The following is a 22,039-nucleotide window of genomic DNA, read 5'->3' as shown; positions in this document are numbered from 1 at the left end:
GGGGGTCATGGTTGACATGTGTACCAAGTTTGGTTTAAGCTGTGATGAATTGTTTAGAAGATATGCTGTGGACAAAGTGTGCTAGGCGCATGATGCATGCACCTATGTATGGACGGAACTTGTTTCTATACCCTCCGCAACTTCGTCGTTGCGGGGGATGATAAAAATTGGTGTTGTGAGGATCTCAGAGACTGTGTTACAGCCTCTGCCTACAGACAAGTAGCAGACAAGTAGGCCAGCAACAGTTGCAAACTGTCTGTGCCTTTATATGCCGCTGATATTTAGGACCGTGTGCACTTTGACCTGTTACATGCCCTATAATCAAGATCTCAAGTAAGAGCATGACATTTAACCACAGATCTGATAGTTTTATGTTGCCTTTGCTGTGTACTTGGAAATAGTACAGGTGAGTTGCCTCCCTTACCTGGCAGTCTTCCACCAGATTTCCGTCGCCCTCTCCGACGCTCAAGGTATTCAGGAGCCGTGTGGTGAGTCCGCCTCGGGTCGAGGTTCTCACTGTTTACATAGTCTGGAACACCACCATAAGAAACCACAAATTTGAAAAAACGCAACGGAATCATACTCAGAGAAGCATTTCCTGTCTTCAACAGTCTGTTATATTTCCAGTGCCTTGTTGGTGTATATACATGGACAGCCCCCAAAAAGCAGCTTCCCAAGAGCTTTCAGCCCCAAGAGAGAAAAACACTTAGAGATACAATGTTCAAGGTCTGCCCTCCTTGGCCAGGTCCTGAAGGCTTTCTGAAGCCAATGAATTTGTGTGGTAAAATGGATTTTTATTTTTCAGGTTTGCAGGTATGGTTCCCTCACCGTCATCATGGTTCCTGCCCAGCTCCATCACAAGACTCTTCACCTTATCTGGGATCTTCCCCTTGTAGGTCTCCAGAATGAGTCGCTTGATCTCCTGGCACCAACGTCTCTTCTGCTCCATGTTCCTTGCCTGCACAGAGAACAAGTCAGCATGAGGTCATATCTCAGTTGTATACAGTTAGGCATTGTTAAGTGACCAAGACTGCCATAGTTTTGTAGATGGAGCTGACTGAGTGCACCGACCTGCAGTGTAAACTGGGCCCGAGGGTTGTCGAAGGGTATCAGGTGGAAGCTCAGAGGCTCATTGGGAATCACCTCCACCAGCATTAGGTTGGCCAGCTGTGAACACATGAATCAGCAAGGGTATAATGGAAGATGATATCCAAAGAATGTGATAGGTGGATCTGTCATGTATCCATTAAAGAATGAGTTTAGTTTTATGCCACTTTTACTAGTTTAGCAATATTCCAGCAATATGGTGGACTACACATGAAATGGGCTTCAGACATTGTTCCCATATGGGGAAATGAACCTGGTTCTTCTGCGTGACGAGTAAACACTTACACTACTACGCTACCCCACTGCCACTGACGAGAGTTTGTCTGATATACGTGAGGGCATAGAACTAATGTGAGACAGGGTGCTTGGCAGTGAGGATGGGGATGAAGTATACCAGTCCCTCCTGGATTCTGTGATTCCAGAAAAAATCGCGGAATTTACCTTGCCATGCAGAAAATCGTCTGGTCTGCGGAAAACGCATTTGCATGCAGAATACGTGCAGAATTTGCCACTTTTCTGTCATGGAATTTGCTCATTTTAAGAACTGAGTGAAAACTGACTGTCAGCCGAAACGAAAAGTAGAGCTAATGTCAAAGTATGGTTGGTTACACATAAAAAGGACTAACATATTTATTGTGACAACATTTTAAAAATAATCATGATTAAAGATATTTCATTAATAAAGCAAGTTTTAAGCATTTTTCAAATAATATTAGATGAATCTGACACTGCAATTACATTCTCAAAATCAATCATTTTGAAAATTGAAATTATTTCAGATTTCTTTTAGGCATACAATTGTCTGCATGAAACCAGAAGTTACAATTGAGAGAAATAACTTACAGCAAGTGTTTCATTCTCAAACACAGAAAAAGATGTGGGTGCTTTTCACTGAAGATGTGAGGTGTACTGTCGACATAACTTCATATCTGTGTTTAAGAATTAAACTATGAAGGTCTGTATAATGTTTTTGTTGTTTTTTCTAAATGTTTTAGCTGCAGAATGTTTTGCAGAATATTGAAAAAGGGGGTGCAGAATTTGCTTAAATTTGTCGCGGAATTCTAAAAAATTTGCTGCGGAATCCAGGAGGGACTGGTATACTAAATGATGCATTCATGTCAGAAGGGTTACCTGAATGGATGCCTTGCAGCCTAGCATCCCACCCTCCTTCTTCTTGCTGATGAGGATCTCACGCTCAAACAGGAACACCTGGCGGGATGCCTTGGCACCATAGACTCGGAATGGCCCCTGTAACACACCAGGCACAAAAAAAGATCACAGCAGTACACCATACACTCAGAACAGCCACTGTAACAGACCAGGCACACACAGGCACGGACCAGTGATCACTCAAACAGCAACACTACACCATACACTCGGAGCAGCTCCTGTAACACACCAGGCACATAAAGGCATAGACCAGTGATCACTCAATCAAACAGCAACACTACACCATACACTTGGAACAGCCCCTGTAACACACCTGGCACATGCAGGCACAGACCAGTGATCACTCAAACAGCAACATCACACCATACACTCGGAGCAGCTCCTGTAACACACCTGGCACATAAAGGCACAGACCAGTGATCACTCAGACAAACAGCAGCATTACGCCATACACTCGGAACGGCCCATGTAACACACCTGGCACATGCAGGCACAGACCACTGATCACATACCACAGCATTACACCATACACTCAGAACAGCTCCTGTAACACACCAGGCACATGCAGGCACAGACCACTGATCACTCAAACAGCAACACTACACCATACACTCGGAACGGCCCATGTAACACACCTGGCACATGCAGGCACAGACCACTGATCACATACCACAGCATTACACCATACACTCAGAACAGCTCCTGTAACATACCTGGCACATGCTGCCACAGACCACTGATCACATACCACAGCATTACACCATACACTCGGAACAGCTCCTGTAACACACCAGGCACATGCAGGCACAGACCACTGATCACTCAGACAAACAGTAGCATTTCACCAGCATCTGGCTATTCTGTCTGGAGTTTAGAACTTACCTCCAGGACCAGGTCCCCAAGTCGGATGAGATCTTCACCCGCATACTCCTCCAGCTGGCTTTGTATCTCCTGGATGCGGACAGCATGCTCATGTTTGCGCTTCATCTCATTGATGTGGTGGGCCATCTCAGTCATGTGTTTGAAGGCTTTATTCAGTGTGTCATATCCTGGTTTGTCCTTGTCAAAAAACTTCAAAATGTTCTGAAATATGAATACCTGTGTAATTACCAGGAGCTAGTGTAGCAAAATCTGAAATATTTCCTATTGAAAGTCAAAGCACTAACACAACTAACTTGAGGCATTTGCCTGAGATCATGGAAAAAGCAAAGGGCAAGTAAGTGACAGTAAACCAGTAAACCATGAAAAACCAAGTTGTATGTACTGATGCTGAAATTCAAGACTGTTTGTACATAAGGTGACAAAAGGATTTATCAATTGTTGATGCAGAAAACAATTTTTCTTCAATTAATTTATAATTTCATACATTCAAGATAATTGTTGTCAAAAGGTTATACTTTTAATGTTGCAAAGTGCAAAGTATTAAAATAGTGTGGTAATTTTCAATGTAAAATTTAGTTCAGATGAGGTTCAGAAAGTCTAGCTAGGCTATAACTGTTGTTAGTTTTCCTAAAAGTATTATGATTGTAAAAACAGATTACTTTCCTTGATTGTTAGTGTTGCTCCTCAAAGCACATGGCTTGTCACTGCCTCCATGTTGTACCAAGATGTGGTAGTGGGCATGGGCACAAATGTGAGTAGCATTGTTTGTTATTATAAGACATTTCAATGCATATTATGGGGATAATGTTTGAAGGTTTTGTTAATTGTACATTTCATTGATATATTTTGTAATTGTAAAGGTTGAAGTAATTTACTTAGAATTTTCATGATGTGATGTTAGGAATCATTTACTTAGCAAGTCTTTATTTTTGCTTTGTAGTTTTCTGAACCTCACCAAGCCAAAGGAAAGAAATGATGACTGTGAATATAGAATAAACTTTTGGTGCGAGTTGAGGATTTTTGTGTCTTGCATCCACATCAATATTGTCACAGATGCAGATGGAGAAGTAGATGTAGAGAGATGCTACACAAACTTGGCCTGGTTATTGATGACAGAGATCAATCACAGCTAAATGAATATTGATCGATTGTTGATACATATTGATGTAACTGTGAGTAAAAATGACAAAAACATGTGAAAGAAATCCTATCAGTTGTGAGTGCTGACATATGAAGACTTGGATTGGAAACAAAACATGAGTCTGAACATACATTAGCAGCTGCCCCTGAATAAACACCTAACTTTGAGTAGTTTCTGAGTGTAAAATTATCTCATCACAACACTTCATGTACTGTATATTTTCATCATACAATTTTTCTTATGAATAATCATTAATAACCATTCCAATTGACAATATTTCTGATTATTGATCATTTCATCCAGTCCTAATGCCAACTACCAACACACCAATAACTCACTGTTTTAAAATGGGGTATCAAATCAAAATGAAAATGGTCAAATTTAATATATGTTATATTTGGGATTAAAGTACAGATTCTGGTGCTTTTGATGGCTACAGTCCCATCTGAGATTCAAACCCACACCCTCTGAGTCAGACACACAAGGTCAGCTGTCTAACTTTCTCTGCCATCGCGGCCTTCAAACAAAATGGAAGTGTGACAACTGGTAGTCCAGATTACGGACTTTGTGAATCTAACTGTCATATATAATGGGAACATGTTTCATCAATCTTACAGATGTTAGTATTGAACACTGACAGGCAAGCAAAACTACAATTACAGATCAAGGAAATGTTGCCCTTCAAACCTTGTGGCCCATCGTACCCCTACTCATCTCCCCCTCCGCTACCCACCACATTTCCCCACCTAGTACCTGTGTCTGCCAAACTTGACACATCCAACCCTAGCCCCTCCCAGAGCATACCTGTAACAGCAGATGATACTTGAGGATTCTCTGTACAGGGCGGAGTAAGTAGGCCCCCAAGGGCAGTCCATGCCCCAGGGCATGCTGACGCTGTTTGAACAACTCAGACATCTGCGGATCCATCATGTAGCGAGTGAGCACTTCCACGGCGCTGTACAACATGCAAGTACAGTCAAATACAAATAGCTATACAGACAACACACAAAGCATTGTCATTTAACTTCAAAGATACTATTCAAACTGAAATCACAAAGCTGAATATATAAGAAAAAAATCATTCAAAAACATGTTGACATTCCTAATAGAATCCTGTAGAAAGTGATTCTACATGTTGGTCAACCTGCATTTTTTCAGGTAAATTTGGTATTTATCATCCAAACTGTATTCCACAGGTTATACTGCTTGTGTGGGATCAAATGATATCTCCTGAGGCATATCACGACGACAGTAGAGTTTGCACAATGACATCATGAACTTGATGACATCACAATGCTATGACATCCCTGCACTGCAAGATTAATGGTAGCACTGTGTTCAGAGAAGGGTATTTTTCATTGAAAACTAATTAAGAATAATTTAGTTTGATGAAAAATAGAATCTCACCTGAGTGTCTTCTCATACCAGATATATCAAGACTAGTTGATCAATGTAAAAACATCCTCAGCAAGTCTCTGATATCTGTAACTTTATCAACTTATGGTGATATACTTGATATAAAAACATACTCAGATGAGTTTCTCTATATCAACTTTAATATCTCATTGTATTGGAGAATTTCTAGATATTTCTACACAATATTTCTTTCACTGATTTATGCGGAACAAAATCTATTTCAGGAATAACATTTCCCTATGTTTATGCTTGACACCAGTAACATGAATAGCTCTCCTGTGACTGCACACAGAGGAGAGACAATTACTACGTCCCAGATCAAACAGAAAGGGATTGGCAGTCAGGTGAACACTGACACTATCAACATCTGCAAACACAGCAACTTCACACAGTGTCTAGTCAAGAAATTATTAGAACACACCCATTGAGAAAAAGAAAATTGTTTATTTGTAAAGTTAACGCCTTTGAATGTCTTTGTGCAACAGTTCAGGGATTGTTTCCATAGCAAGTAAAACAATTTCTCCCTGAATCCTTCATATGTAGCTGTTGTTTCCTGAAAGCCATTACCGTATTTGCCATGATAAGTATTTCACACAGTCAGTAGTAAAAGAGGGATGCTTTACTCAAATCTTACACTGTGAGTTAAAACTACAGTACATTGCCTGATCTGAGGCACTGTTTAGTCACTAACCCTAATGTTTACACAGCCCTGCTTGACACTTTTCCACAATAGATGTTACCACAACCTTTATGTTGGCTCATCATGTGACCAAACCATTCTCTCGTTTATAAACATATGCATGTATTTTGAAGCAAGAACAGATAACCGTTATATACAATATGCATAATTAGACATACAACTACATCTGTGATGGGGAGGTGTACTTCGATAGTATAAATACTAGGATATTGTCTCTGTGAAAATTAACCATTTCATAACATGGTTCTTAATGTGGAGATTCATCATAAATGACAGTTGAATGGACAGTCAATAAATTGTCAGTCCTTGTAGGAGTAATATATATATCTACATATTGGTATGGTGAGTGAGTACGTGATTTTAAGCCTCTTGAAACACCAAAAATGGGCTTCACATATTGTACTTACATAGGGACATATATGTACAAAAGGGAACCTTAATACTTAAACACACTGCATACTGGGATCTAAAATTACCATCAAATGTCATGTGTGCAGTCTAATAGTGTTAGCTGGATGGTTGGAGGATGTGCCAGGTGTGTTATTCTAACAAATACACACTTTCTTGTCATTGTCTTGCTGAACGTTAATGAAATCAGCTGGGCAGGGGGAGACAACAGAGTCTCCATGATACAGCACACAGACTGAGATGTGGCAATTCTCTTGTGTAACCGACATGGACCAAACATCATTTGGTGTTTCTGTGTCAAGGGTGTGGCTGCTCCAACAGGACAAAGTGTATTACCATGAGAACAAGATTTGAGAGAAAATGTGTGGGTGAAAAGTGTGACAATGTTGTCACTTGCCAGAGGCAAATTTGAGAGTTTTCACAAGGGACTTGCTCCCATGTTTAGTTTTATTAAGTCAATATTTCTCATCCTGACAGAGTCAATTTCCCACTTGCTGTTAGACAGCAAGGACTTTGACATGGCTGTTCTTATTCCAAGAGAGCTTTTGTGGTGTTTGCCTGATCTGTACAACAGCTACATTTTATTATTTATAAAGATTAGAGTCTGGCATACTAGTTCAATTACAAAAACATTAAACACAGTTTATCATTCACAAGTCCTGTCAAGAAAATGAATAAAAGTATGATAATCTAAAATTCTCAATACCTATTTTTTTTTTAACATATGTTTAAGTTGACTTTTTGCCAGGTAATGGCATGTTATAGGATCATCATACAGATGAATAGTAACATTTTGGGCAATGGTGATAAGCCCAAGAACTCACCTTGGGTAGTTGGTGCAGTAGTCAGTGTAGATGACAAAGCCCTCATTGTTTCTGACAAAGCACTCAGCCACCTTGACAGGGTCCCCATCACACTTCTCCACCTCCCACAGAAACACCCTGCAACATGACCAGATACATCACATCACCTATAACAGATAGCTACATGCTGGGCAATAGTTTATTCTCCTTAATATGGAGGCAAAGCCTACACTGAAAAAACAAATGTATCCTAAACAAGATTTCTGTTATTCCTCACTTGTAAATATGTTAAACATTTGTAATCGGTGGAGTCGTAAACATAAACCATAAAATTCAAACACTGACAACTTGACATCTTCACACATAAACTTTCATCATCGTGTGACAGATACTTGAGGTTTGCTCTGCTGTTGCGACATGGTGCCTGGTTCACCAGCTGTGTACATGCCTCACAGTTTATAACCTGGTGCAATGCCATTGCACTTTGATGTTTATCAGGTTCTGGAACATCTTTTAGAAGGAGAGATAAGCAAATGAGTATACAACCCTTCTTGAAGAAAAAATAATGCCATGTATGCACTTCCCAGTCCTTATTCCCAGTTGTGTTACCATCTGCTGTGTAGCTCCTGATTTGTAATTCCTCATCCTATGTGACAGAACTAACCTCTCCCTGTATCAGCCTTCACCCCTGTTGTCTTTGCTATCTCAGAATGTTATTCAACATAGGATAAATGATGTTTAACAAATGATCATAGTTTATGATCACTATTAATGGTTTGAATTACATGGGGGTAAGTGCAGTAGTTGGAACTGTGAAATAAATGCACGTGTGCTTAATGAGGAACGTTAACTAAGACAACCGTTCTTTCTCAATGTTTCATTTGTGAATGCCCCCTTGCAATACAAACAAGTAACAGCAATTTGAAACTATGATCGTTTGTTTAACAATTTTTGTCCTAAATTCTGCAGTTTAAATGTGCTATTGGTAAGGTAACATTATGAGTATTCACAATCTTAATTTTACTTTATTTCATTTACCTTTTTGTTCAAAGTGAAATTCATTGGTGCGTTTTCACTGCAAACAGACTATGGTCATAATATATATGCTGCAACAGATGTTTTGGTTGCAAGGGGAACAGTATCGGACACTTGAGTTCTCCACATACACAGATGATACGTGATAGAAAATGTCACTGGTATGATCCTTACAGCTTGCTAGATCTACTGCAATCCCTGGTCTAGTGACAATTTAGGGGAGTGTTACAATTAAACAGTGTACCTTCCAAATTCATATATATCCCGTATGTTGCTGAAGAGACATTTGAGGTCCTCTTCTTTGACAGCATTCAGTGACAGCTTCTCCAGGTACTCCAGGTAACCCTTTAATATAAGAAGTACAACAGTCAGCAAGACCTGTACAGTGTCTACTTAAACCCAAACAAAATACAACATTCAACACTGCTTGTAAAGGGTCTACTTCATTAAACACAACATTCAACACTGCTTGTAAAGGGTCTACTTCATTAAACACAACATTCAACACTGCTTGTAAAGGGTCTACTTCATTAAACACAACATTCAACACTGCTTGTAAAGGGTCTACTTCATTAAACACAACATTCAACACTGCTTGTAGAGGGTCTACTTCATTAAACACAACATTCAACACTGCTTGTACAGGGTCTACTTCATTAAACACAACATTCAACACTGCTTGTACAAGGTCTGCTTCATTAAACACAACATTCAACACTGCTTGTAAAGGGTCTACTTCATTAAACACAACATTCAACACTGCTTGTACAGGGTCTACTTCATTAAACACAACATTCAACACGGCTTGTATATGGTCTACTTCTAGTCTTTAGTACAGACCCTGAAGTAAATATATCCAAGAAAGCCCATGCAAGTCTAGAAAATGTGGCAAGTCTAGATTTCCTCCGCTGAAAATGAAGCAAGCCTCAGGGCTCCATTTCATTATATTATATTTTTTCACTATGAACGTTTTTTCAGTAAAATATGTTAATTTCAGAGACTAGCTGTTAGTCTAGTCTACTTCATTAAATACAACATTCAACACTGCTTGTAAAGGGTCTACTTCATCAAACACAACATTCAACACTGCTTGTAAAGGGTCTACTTCATCAAACACATCAGTCAACACTGCTTTTATTGAGTCTATACAAGAACAGGGAGTCATCTGGACATCTCTGTAGAAATGTAGGATTGTCTCACAATATGCTGCAATGGGCCCCTTGACCTGGAGGATTAAGGCTTCAACCTGGCATGGATGTACACAATAATATTCTACCTTTCTGCCCAATTTAATCTGAAATACATCTTCCTTACACAAATGGATTTCTGGCTTTGCTTTGAATTTCAAGAGATAGTGAAAGCATCTCCACTGGTTTCAGCAGAAGCTATGATATGTGACAACTGTACAGTGCTAGCACCATGCACCTTATGTTCTCTGCCCTGATGGTGAGTTAAACAGCACTGCCAAATCTCAAGGTAACAGGTGCAGGGCACCCCTTTATCAGGCCACAGAGAGACCCTATAGTTGGACAGCTCACCAGGAGCTATCATCTGCTATCTACATGTATATATTTCTATCAAGACAGTATCTGTCAGCCTGCAACATCACTTAGTGTCAGCTGACAGTCACAAATATCCCCCATATTCCATTGCAGCAGGAAGTAGTGTCTGCTGCTTATCAGTTGTAGTGGATTGATAATCACAGTAACTTTGGAATTATGATTGTCATGTGTTTACATGGCAGTAGCACATGGATTTCAAAATATCACCATAATACTCAGCTTGAGATTTCCATGATTTACATGTTAAACACGTCCTCCTGTACTCTTGTACAAACCAGTGGCAGTCTCCACCACACATTCTAAATCATTCTTGGATGTAGTCCGGAATAACATGGGCTACACACCATACTTGGCAGCAGGCTACAACTAAGAAGGGTCATATGGCTAGAGAGTGATACCAGTGAGTGAGGAAATTAGGTTTAGTGCTGTTTCTGTCAATACTGAGTTATTAGAAGTTGGCATCCACTATGTGCTTAGATCTGAATTCACATTGATGACAGAATGTCCAGAAATATATTTTTTACAAAACAAATCCAAAAGTGACCCAAAATAGTCCTTAATTTCTAGAAGACAATCTAGACTTGCCACATTATCCTCAACTTGAGTAGCATTAGTTTATGCTTTAGGAAATGGATGCAGACAAAATCCAAGGCTAGAGACTACAAGGCACAGTGTACACATTCTGTGAAGGCTATAAATGCCTTGATATAGAACCCTGGTGTAACAAGCATTACCGCAGCCACGCCCACCTTTCCCTACTTAATATCAATGTTTATTTATTGAAATATCAATATCTCCTGAAGACATTTTGATAGCAAGTCTGAGTGAAACAGAAAATACATATCATTGCATTACATATACGTTTTTACTCTCAACTGTTTCTAAAATATCTTCCACATGAAAAGTAATTCATCAACATAAAGTCTGGGTTCATCTATTCCTGGGCCAGCCACTGAAGTAGGTCAGTATGAACCAAACACTATCAGTTGCTACCTACATAATGTCAGTACTAACATACATCTTATCACAAACTACAGGAAGTGATAATTAGGTACCCGGGGCTTTCCTGATATTGGAAAATTAACAACTTAAGTGAATCCTGGCAATTTCCAAACTCCTCTTTTGATGTGTTTTCTCAATGTTTAGCTGTGTATGTTTGTAATTAGGTTCTCTAGATGTCCATAAAATCAGTTATATTATTTGCAAAAGTGAGTAATCACATAAATGCACCTGATATATGTACATAGATGTAATGAGAAAATAGGACGTATCTTGGTAATATCATATTAATGTACTCAGGATTGTCTCCCCACATGAATACTGACTGATACAATGTTTCTAAAGAAGTTAACCAAATATTTAACAAAGCATGTAATTATGTCTGATATACAGTTCTAATTTGTATGTCAGTACTTCATGGATTGGTTTTTAATGCTTTGGAAGTACAGAAACTATCCTGAATGGTGCTTTTCAGCAATTGGTCTGTATGTTGTAGTTCATGACCGGAGGAGCAAAGGAAAGCAGATCTTCCCTCCAGATGTAAAAATATTCCCAATGTGTTTCCTCTTGACTGTGTGTGAGTCCAGTGAGACACATGGACTGAAGAGCCAGCAATGGTAGCTTCCTCAAGCCAGACAACACAGCAACATTGTACACAGCTGGAGAAATATTTGTCTATCTCTGGAAATCAAATTATATCAGGAAGATTTGATAACATCTGGCCCAATGCTTCTCTTTCCAGAAGTCTGGGTGGAAACTGTTTCACTGTTACACAGCTACATGTCAACACTTTTATCAACTAGCATCCATGGCTAGATGATGTTGTCAATGGCATAATGGTGCTGAAAGATGTCCAATCCACAGTCCATCATGTGTTCTGTGACAATCACTTCACCAGCACACAGTCCATCAGGTGTTCTGTGACAATCACTGAAGCAGTCCATTGTCCACCAGATGTTATGTGACAATCACAACAACAGTCCAGTCATTCAGGTGTTCTTCAACAATCACTGAAACAGTACACAGCCTTTCAGGTGTTCTGTGACAATCACTACAACAGTCCACAGTCCATCAGGTGTTCTGTGACAATCACTACAACAGTCCAGTCCATCAGGTGTTCTGTGACAATCACTACAACAATCCACAGTCCACCAGGTGTTCTGTGACAATCACTACAACAGTCCAGTCAATCAGGTGTACTCTGACAATCACTACAACAGTCCACAGTCCATCAGGTGTTCTGTGACAATCACTACAACAATCCACAGTCCACCAGGTGTTCTGTGACAATCACTACAACAATCCACAGTCCATCAGGTGTTCTGTGACAATCACTACAACAGTCCAGTCCATCAGGTGTTCTGTGACAATCACTACAACAGTTCAGTCCATCAGGTGTTCTGTGACAATCACTGAAGCAGTTCATTGTCCACCAGATGTTATGTGACAATCACAACAACAGTCCAGTCATTCAGGCGTTCTTCAACAATCACTGAAACAGTACACAGCCTTTCAGGTGTTCTGTGACAATCACTACAACAGTCCAGTCCATCAGGTGTTCTGTGACAATCACTACAACAGTCCAGTCCACCAGGTGTTCTGTGACAATCACTACAACAGTCCAGTCCATCAGGTGTTCTGTGACAATCACTACAACAATCCAGTCAATCAGGTGTACTCTGACAATCACTACAACAGTCCACAGTCCATCAGGTGTTCTGTGACAATCATTACAATAATCCACAGTGCATCAGGTGTTCTGTGACGATCACTACAACAATCCACAGTCCATCAGGTGTTCTGTGACAATCACTACAACAGTTCAGTCCACCAGGTGTTCTGTGACAATCATTACAACAGTCCAGTCCATCAGGTGTTCTGTGACAATCACTACAATTGTTCAGTCCATCAGGTGTTCTGTGACAATCACTACAACAGTTCAGTCCACCAGGTGTTCTGTGACAATAACTACAACAGTTCCGTCCACCAGGTGTTCTGTGGCAATCACTACAACAATCCACAGTCCATCAGGTGTTCTGTGACAATCACTACAACAGTTCAGTCCACAAGGTGTTCTGTGACAATCATTACAACAATCCACAGTCCACCAGGTGTTCTGCGACAATCACTACAACAGTTCAGTCCACCAGGTGTTCTGTGACAATCATTACAACAATCCACAGTGCATCAGGTGTTCTGTGACAATCACTACAACTGTTCAGTGCATCAGGTGTTCTGTGACAATCACTACAACTGTTCAGTCCATCAGGTGTTCTGTGACAATCACTACAACAGTTCAGTCCACCAGGTGTTCTGTGACAATCACTACAACAGTTCAGTCCACCAGGTGTTCTGTGACAATCACTACAACAGTTCAGTCCATCAGGTGTTCTGTAACAATCACTACAACAGTCCAGTCCATCAGGTGTTCTGTGACAATCACTACAACAGTTCAGTCCACCAGGTGTTCTGTGACAATCACTACAACAGTTCCGTCCACCAGGTGTTCTGTGGCAATCACTACAACAATCCACAGTCCATCAGGTGTTCTGTGACAATCACTACAACAGTTCAGTCCACAAGGTGTTCTGTGACAATCATTACAACAATCCACAGTCCACCAGGTGTTCTGTGACAATCACTACAACAGTTCAGTCCACCAGGTGTTCTGTGACAATCATTACAACAATCCACAGTGCATCAGGTGTTCTGTGACAATCACTACAACTGTTCAGTGCATCAGGTGTTCTGTGACAATCACTACAACTGTTCAGTCCATCAGGTGTTCTGTGACAATCATTATAACAGTTCAGTCCACCAGGTGTTCTGTGACAATCACTACAACAGTTCAGTCCACCAGGTGTTCTGTGACAATCACTACAACAGTTCAGTCCATCAGGTGTTCTGTAACAATCATTACAACAGTCCAGTCCATCAGGTGTTCTGTGACAATCACTACAATTGTTCAGTCCATCAGGTGTTCTGTGACAATCACTACAACAGTTCAGTCCATCAGGTGTTCTGTGACAATCACTACAACAGTTCAGTCCACCAGGTGTTCTGTGACAATCACTACAACAGTTCAGTCCATCAGGTGTTCTGTAACAATCACTACAACAATCCACAGTCCATCAGGTGTTCTGTAACAATCACTATAACAGTCCACAGTCCATCAGGTATTCTGTGACAATCACTATAACAGTCCACAGTCCATCAGGTGTTCTGTGACAATCACTACAACAGTCCTTAGTCCATCAGGTGTTCTGTGACCCCTAGCATATAAGGTGACATGAAACAGGTTGGTGTATAGAGGCACTTCAGATCTGTGAAATACTTCTTTCCACCTCTGTTTTCATGTAAAAGTCAATAAGATCTACTGTATGCTGTTCAGAAACATGATATGGCTGTGATTATGAGTAAATTGATACATGATAAAGGTCACACACTGCTTAAGAAGAAATACTGACAAATGAGATGTTGCATCTGAAATCCTCTGCTCTGTATTAGCATAGACCATCCATTCGCTGTTTCTGTATGTAGAATGGTTAGGTACATATATTAGTGAAACTGTGGTTGGCATAACAAATGTTTGTATATCAAAATGGTAACTACAAAGACTCTAACAATGTAGTGCATACAACACCAAAACATCATAATTTTACAGGGGCCCATGCTATGAACATTTTCTTTGTTGAACTACATAGTAAAGAACATAAGTGAAGAACATTCGTGCCGTGAGATAATTCTATAAGACTTGCCCTGTTATGATGAACCTAAAGACAGCCATCGATGTATGACTTGACAACTTCAACATACTAAATGTAGAATTACACACATTACTAGGAACATCCTTCCAGCACCCTTAGGTCACAGTGTCGTGCACATACTAGTTGAGTTGCTGGCTGGAAAGCCAGTAATAGCTGTCATGTGTCACATGTCCTTCCATAGAAGACAACCTTCCATGTGCTTCTCTCACACTTCTCTCACTCACTGCTGGAAACAGCCTCTCAGTTGATTAACCCTCATTAATTACATCTTAAATAGAGCTGGGCCTGTTGTGAAAATGTTGAGATTCAACCAGGAATGACTTGATTTGATAAAACCATTCCTCTACTAGCATGGATACAACCATGAGATACCCTAAATCTCTTCTAGGTTCTCTCACTACATGGTCTACAGGCCACTAGGACCAACGATATACAGACCAAGGATTGTCACGATAACATGACTCAAATAAGGGTCTTTGTAAAATACCCTGGTTGTAGATTTATACAATACAATGTAAACAGCAAAATATTTTATTTTCAGTTCCATGTAAAATTTCTTTCTCCACAGATTGGTGACTCATTGATGACCAATGCCAAGGCTCCAGGAAGATCCACAAGCTCCATGGGTCTCTGGATGCCACATACAACACACATCAACCCCAGATCAGTGGATGAGGTAAATATTTACATGAAAACATTGCCATCTGGTTGCAGTATTTTAAAGTGTGTAAGAAACAGAGCAGATACAATGCCTATTTGAGAGAAAACCACAGCTGAAGAGACTTTCATACAACTGCTGACCTGTACTAATGCTGCCAGAACTATGGTTCATTCCTGCATCCTGTAACCCCTGTGTATATATCATGTTGCAGAAGTTGATATCCAACTATGTGAATCCAACAAGCAAAGTGTAACCCTTGTGTATATATCATGTTGCAGAAGTTGATATCCAGCTATGTGAATCCAACAAGCAAAGTGGTTCTTTGTTTCAATACCACATCCATTGTATACAGTTGAGAGTAGGGCTTTGCCCTTACCCTGTGCTTGGAGGGTCTCCAACACTGTTGACACTGCTGTAAACGCACATGCTAAGTATGACTTCTATGCTTTTAAACCTGGTATAAACTTACGCTAGGACTGCTTAGCTCACTGATGACACATTTCAACCAGTTTCCTGTGGACATTTACATGGATAAACAATCATAACATAAACAAATGTTTTAAAGGTATACTAAGGTATACTTTCTTGTCCACTATCTGTCATCTTTAGCTGAGGTAATCTAAAGTACCTATGTACATACCAAGAAGAGGGTATTCAAGTTGGAGAACAAGTTCCTAATCCTTTTCTTTGGGAATAAAATATGTTCAAAACAAGTGATCATTCATTGTGAATTGTGGTGCCTTGACAAATGAGAAGCATTGGGATTTGAAGAAAACATCAGCACTATACACGTTATATGGAATATTCTTAATCAAAGGTAAAGAAAGGAAAGTATTTGCCCTCACACACTCACACAAAAAAACCCATTTCATTGGAGGCTTGATAAAAATATAGACTGCTAAAAACAATTATATTCCCAGTAAATTCATTATTTAGGCTACAAAAACTTAACACTTTGTTTTACAGACCAGTGCTCCTAGAGGACTGGGAGCACGGGCACACAGTATATGAATAATATTGCCCAGATTGATTCTGGGCTAATGCCATCATTGTCTGGAAAAGTTCAACAAAGGTATGCTTGAAAGATGCTAAAGCAACATCAAACAGCATCTTTTTCTTTTCTATCACTCAGCATTCTGGGTAGACACACTCATCTAAGGGGAAGAATATGCTTTTTTATACATAGGTGAACTCAAGTATTTCAATACATGTTCACCGGGCCCTTTATCTTGTCTACACAATGTTTAAGCTGATCAGAAAGTGCTTTCTGAACACATCAGTCCCTGGTCAGCTTGGGTCTTGAAGGCACTCTCGCCTGGCTGGGATGAGAGTGGCAGTACTTACAGGTGTATATAAATAACTGTTTCTCCATGACCACCCACTGACAGGAAGCACTGTTTATTCAAACATACACTTAAGTGATCATATCACCCATCAGCTGACCAATCAAAACTGTATGTACATCAGAAGTGAGGGTGTCTATATTCACTTCCTTCCAGGCAGTGGTTATGTGTTTATTGTTATGTACCTGAAACTTCCTGCTGAAGTGACTGACCTGTACCATGGGTACCCTGCTAATTACCAGTCCTTGTACACCTCAAAGTTGATGCTGCATGTAGGATCAGCTTGCAGGTAATTGTTACTGCTAATGTATGCTTTGCCTTGGAGGTGCCTCAATTAGGATAAAGTTGGGATATAATAATAATGACAATAGTCCATTTATCACGCTCATTACTCCATGAACATTGCATGCTCAAAGCACCCAAACAATCTGATTATTATTACCCCAGTATACTATTCACAGTGACTATTTACAAAAAGTGGTAATGTTTCTAAAGTGTATTTAATCTAATTTGGAAACACTACACTGTCATGTATAAGCCCAACTTGGGACCTCTTTCCAGAGGACTAGGTCAAGTATATGAATTCACTACAGTGAAGACAGTTTTCTCTCATCTCTAAGTGTAATCACATGGACTGAATATATATATATATATATATGCCACAGTAAACTTTTCAATTAACAATGTATAACAGGATGTCAGTCAGTCCATTAAGAATTTAAAGGTCTATCTGAATTAGAACACCGCCTTGCCTTAGATGCCTGGTGACAGTTGCTGATATTATAATGGTGGCCCTGGCTTTCAGGTCAGCTGTGCTTATATGGCCTAGATAAAACTATTGATTGTTAGATTTCAGAGCTTCAAATTTGGTTTGTATACATGAATTTCTTGAGCACCTGCACTTACATGTATTGCCTGCAGATTATTGGCGGAAGCATGGTTCATTGCTCCAACCATCCCTCCTCAGCCACTGCCACGTTCACAGGTGCACCTGTACACATCTGCATCCAACTAGGTTCATTACAGCCTCATGAGCATGATGTAAATCACTAGAAACAAATTAGCCTCATCTGCCCATGTGCTGAGATTGGGGCAACTTCCTTTCCATGGGTGAAGTCATAAAAAAACATCTCTTGAAGCATCTGTCATCATGGGAATCTGGACAGTGTTTACTCTCTGTAAGTGTGAACACTCCTTGTCAAAAAGCATTGTGGAATAGTTTCACTTTACATGTCATTTCCAGAAAGTAGTACACAGGCCACGACAAAACAATGAGCTATCTGGCCCCATTAGGCATACATATTAGTAAATCTAACTCCACAACATGAGTTGACTCACCTGGATGATGTCCTCTAGACTCCTGACATACGTCCTCTCGGTATCCACAATCTCGGCCACAACCCGCTGGACATAGGTAACATACAGAGATCCCTTGCTACTATCAGGTGAAACAGTATCCTTGGGTGCATTAGGGGACTTGGGTGAGGCTGGCGATGACTTGGATCTCCCTGAAGGGGAGCTGCTCAACTGGGTCCCGAAAGTAGAAGGTGGGGATTTGGTCCGTGTTTGTCTTGAGTAATTCGCAGCACTATTCTCAGACCCAGAAATGGCTGTGTTCCTATCAGCCGGGTCTAACTTGACTGGACTTTCAGATGGACTACTGCTGGAAGCTGACAAGGTGAGTTTCTCTGGTGAAGAATCAGGACTTATGGAGGGTAGAGGGGCTGACACAGAAGGGGAATGTGGGGCTGTCACAGGGGAAGTACAGCGACTCAGTTCCAGTTTTTCCACCACTGCAGTCTTGATGCTGTAGTTTGTACCACTGGCACCACACCTGTTGAGAGCTTCAGGAGATGCAGTCTCATCAATGCCATCCATCTTTTCAACATTTTGTACATTGTATTCCATCCTGGAATCTTGACAATTTCCATTTATATCTTCATTTTTGGAATTATTCACATTACTTGATGAAAGTAAATGTTCATATTCTGCAAGGTTTGGTCGCTTGTGTTGGGGACGTGAGAGTGAGGAAGAAGAAGCAGAAGAAGAAGAGCTTATACTCAGTGGCCGTTTCTTCCCTGTATCCCCATCAAGCACATCCTCTTTTCTGACTTTAAGGTCGGTCATTTTGGATCCTGAGTCAGTGATTTTAGGGTCACTATCTGTTCTAACCACAGCCCCTCTGCTGTACCTCACAGAAGCTGAGGCAGGTAGAGACTTGGACTTGGACCTGACATCTGGATGGTCCACAGGAATCTGGTCTGTGCCCCCATTGGCAGCTGCTTTGGTGTCATAGATGTTCAGAAGTGTTGGTGCCAAATCTAAAGACGATCCTGCAAGGTAACAAGAACTCTTTATTAGAAAAATGCATGAAAATATGCACATGGATGTGAGTAATGAATATAGTTAAATAGGATGTTCTTTGATATAAAAAGTGCAATAACAAGAACCTTGTTACATGATAAATATCAATTCATTTTTCACCAAATGTCTTTCTCTTATTCCAAAAATAATTATTTGCATCATATGGAGACACATCTACACTCTTGTACTTGAACTTGGCCTGACTATTTTCATTCTTCCTGTGCACTGCACATCTACACGAACTGACACCAACAACATCCAACTGTGATGAAAGACACGATCGAGATATCTCTGGTGCTCAGATGCGCGCCTTGATGAAAAGTAACCCCATGATGAAAAGGCAATCCTGTCTGAAGCCTTAACTTAGTTCTAAAACAAGCCAGCAAATGGGCTTATATGTGAGTTCCACAGTAACGTACAGGGAAGTCAAGTACACATCATACTGCTGAGCTTTCATATAGCTTAATGAAGATACCTATTTACCAATCAGGGGAAGATATTTATCACAACCTGTGCACTTTGTGATATTCCAGTATGATTCTAGGATAGAGGTAGTGGAGACTGCAATGCTGTCACATTCCTTGTCTGGTAACTAAGACCTTAACACTATTGTGTGTCAGTTCAAATGTCTGTACACAGAATGCAGCTGGGGTTGTAATCCTCACCTGTCTTGTTTCAGTACACACCTTCGGATACTTTAACTAACATACACTGACTGATTAATATCCTTCACTTACATACTCACGAACTCAGGACATTCTTACATGTACACCATCTAAGTATGCAAATCAGAACTGAAATATTTTATTCGCATTAGTCAGAGTTCTACAACTTCAGAGAGATTAGTGTCCCTGACAAACTTGAAAATGTTTGGCCCGTAATTGGGACGTTGACTCAACAGTTGCAGTGGCTGACCTGTTGCCTCCTGAAGGAACACAGGCATCATAAGATTCATGTCCAGGCATATGGGTGTCACTGTAGTAGTGTGTCATGTTTGAGTGTTGACAGCTGATACACATGTTTGCTTAGATAATATAAAACCAGACATAACTATAGTTCAGTCAATTTTCAATGGTCTCACCCATCCAGTGACAATCAACACCATGTCACCATTGTGACTACCAAATTTGTATATTGGGACTATCATTTGACGTTTTAGTTTTACCTGTGTTAGTACATCAATGAATTATATATTCAGTTGTATAAGGTAAGTTGTAGCAGAGGACATGTTCTGGTCAGGTACCAGAACTTGGTACAATGGTGTTCCTTGTAAACGTGCAGAAGCGAAGGAAGCGGGTGTAAGATTTATAATGTAATGAGGCAAATCATGATTCCCTGAAACCATATCCTATCCTTACCGTCTCTGTATCAGACAACAACACTTATCATGTCAGGAGGTCATAGCAACATCAGTATTGAAAAATACTTGCCACCATGGGAGACTCTACTCTTATCACACCTTCCCTCCATGAAGGTGTACAGGGCATGAAGCTGTTCCCCCATAAATCAGCTTGACTCATGTCATGGAGGATTCTACTTTATATAATGTAAAAGTAATGAATCCCTGACAATGTGAACATTTCAAACCTCTACCTGATAGTATGTTTTGTTGTATTTAAATTCCAGACTATACATAGAAAAGATCTTAACATTGATTATGGTTCATATTTCTTGTTACAATTTCCCTCCAATGAGTTTAACCTCATATTGTGATGTTCTGTTATGTCTTAGCATCTTATCACAAAATTGTTTTTATTTTGTTAATGAAACTGCAGTAATCATGTGTGAGTTAAGCCATGACAGTATGAGGATTTTCATTTTTATCTCCCCTGACCTTGAAGGTCATCACAGCATGGGGACCCTGAATACAGGTCATCAAAGGGAAATAACAGATATGTGCAAAGGTCAGAGTTCATGTATCTTAACAAACTGAAGGTCAGCAAAGTAATTGTCACCTCTGGGGCTGCGTGACATGAGTATCAGGCGATCCCTGGAAAGCTTGCAATATGGCCCCCACCCATGTCGGCAGGGAGGTGCGGCACACACAGAGAACATTATCCAGATAACTAAACCTTGTAGTCATGGTGATGAATGTCCCACACACTGATAGAAGGCCCTTAACACTTCCCAGGTACATCTGACCACTGGCCAGTTTACATCAAAATCTCACCACCTACCCCAAACCATTTTCATGACAACTACATGAGCAGATATATTCAGAGATATACAATATTGCGGTTTGTATGATTTTAACTGGATAAATGGGGTACAGGTTCTAAAATGAGGTCATTCATAAATTATAAACTGTACATTTAATTTAATAATTAATATCTGTACATCAAGGGCTGCATTTCTTCATCAACCATCAGCCTTCATCTCTGCCGTCCTTCACAAAGGTGTAGGTAAAGACAATAGACTGTGTGGTGTGGGTAAAGACAATAGACTGTGTGTTTCTCCCATCTCCAGTCTGGTATGTGGGATGCCAGACACAGCCTACTCCATCTGTCAGTGCTCCCACATCTGATTCATGCAGTATGTATGGGGATGTGTGTCAGGCAGTATTACTGAATGGTTTTTGTTGTATGGCCAGATGGCAGGTTGAGGAATGTCTGGATATCATGTTCGGTCTACGGTAACATTGGCTCAATCTTCCTAGCCATCAGACACATATATGTATTATA

At 40.2% G+C, this 22,039-nt stretch overlaps 1 protein-coding gene across 4 annotated transcripts in view; it reads right to left on the bottom strand.

Moving 5' to 3' along the window:
• Positions 1–22,039, bottom strand: part of LOC137294684 (uncharacterized) — a 90,499-nt gene that overhangs the window by 7,956 nt on the left and 60,504 nt on the right. For all 4 annotated transcript variants that reach the window (XM_067825756.1, XM_067825757.1, XM_067825759.1 and 1 more), the window contains 9 exons: positions 18,333–19,327; positions 8,907–9,007; positions 7,649–7,765; positions 5,105–5,255; positions 3,160–3,360; positions 2,239–2,355; positions 1,072–1,167; positions 829–958; positions 425–529 (listed from right to left, as the gene is read on the bottom strand). In XM_067825756.1, coding sequence (XP_067681857.1) covers positions 425–529; positions 829–958; positions 1,072–1,167; positions 2,239–2,355; positions 3,160–3,360; positions 5,105–5,255; positions 7,649–7,765; positions 8,907–9,007; positions 18,333–19,327 — 2,013 coding nt within the window. The remainder of the gene's footprint in view (positions 1–424; positions 530–828; positions 959–1,071; positions 1,168–2,238; positions 2,356–3,159; positions 3,361–5,104; positions 5,256–7,648; positions 7,766–8,906; positions 9,008–18,332; positions 19,328–22,039) is intronic.

This window comes from Haliotis asinina, chromosome 8 (genome assembly GCF_037392515.1).
Source record: "Haliotis asinina isolate JCU_RB_2024 chromosome 8, JCU_Hal_asi_v2, whole genome shotgun sequence".
NCBI lineage: Eukaryota > Metazoa > Mollusca > Gastropoda > Lepetellida > Haliotidae > Haliotis > Haliotis asinina.
This window is presented reverse-complemented; position numbering and strand designations above follow the sequence as displayed.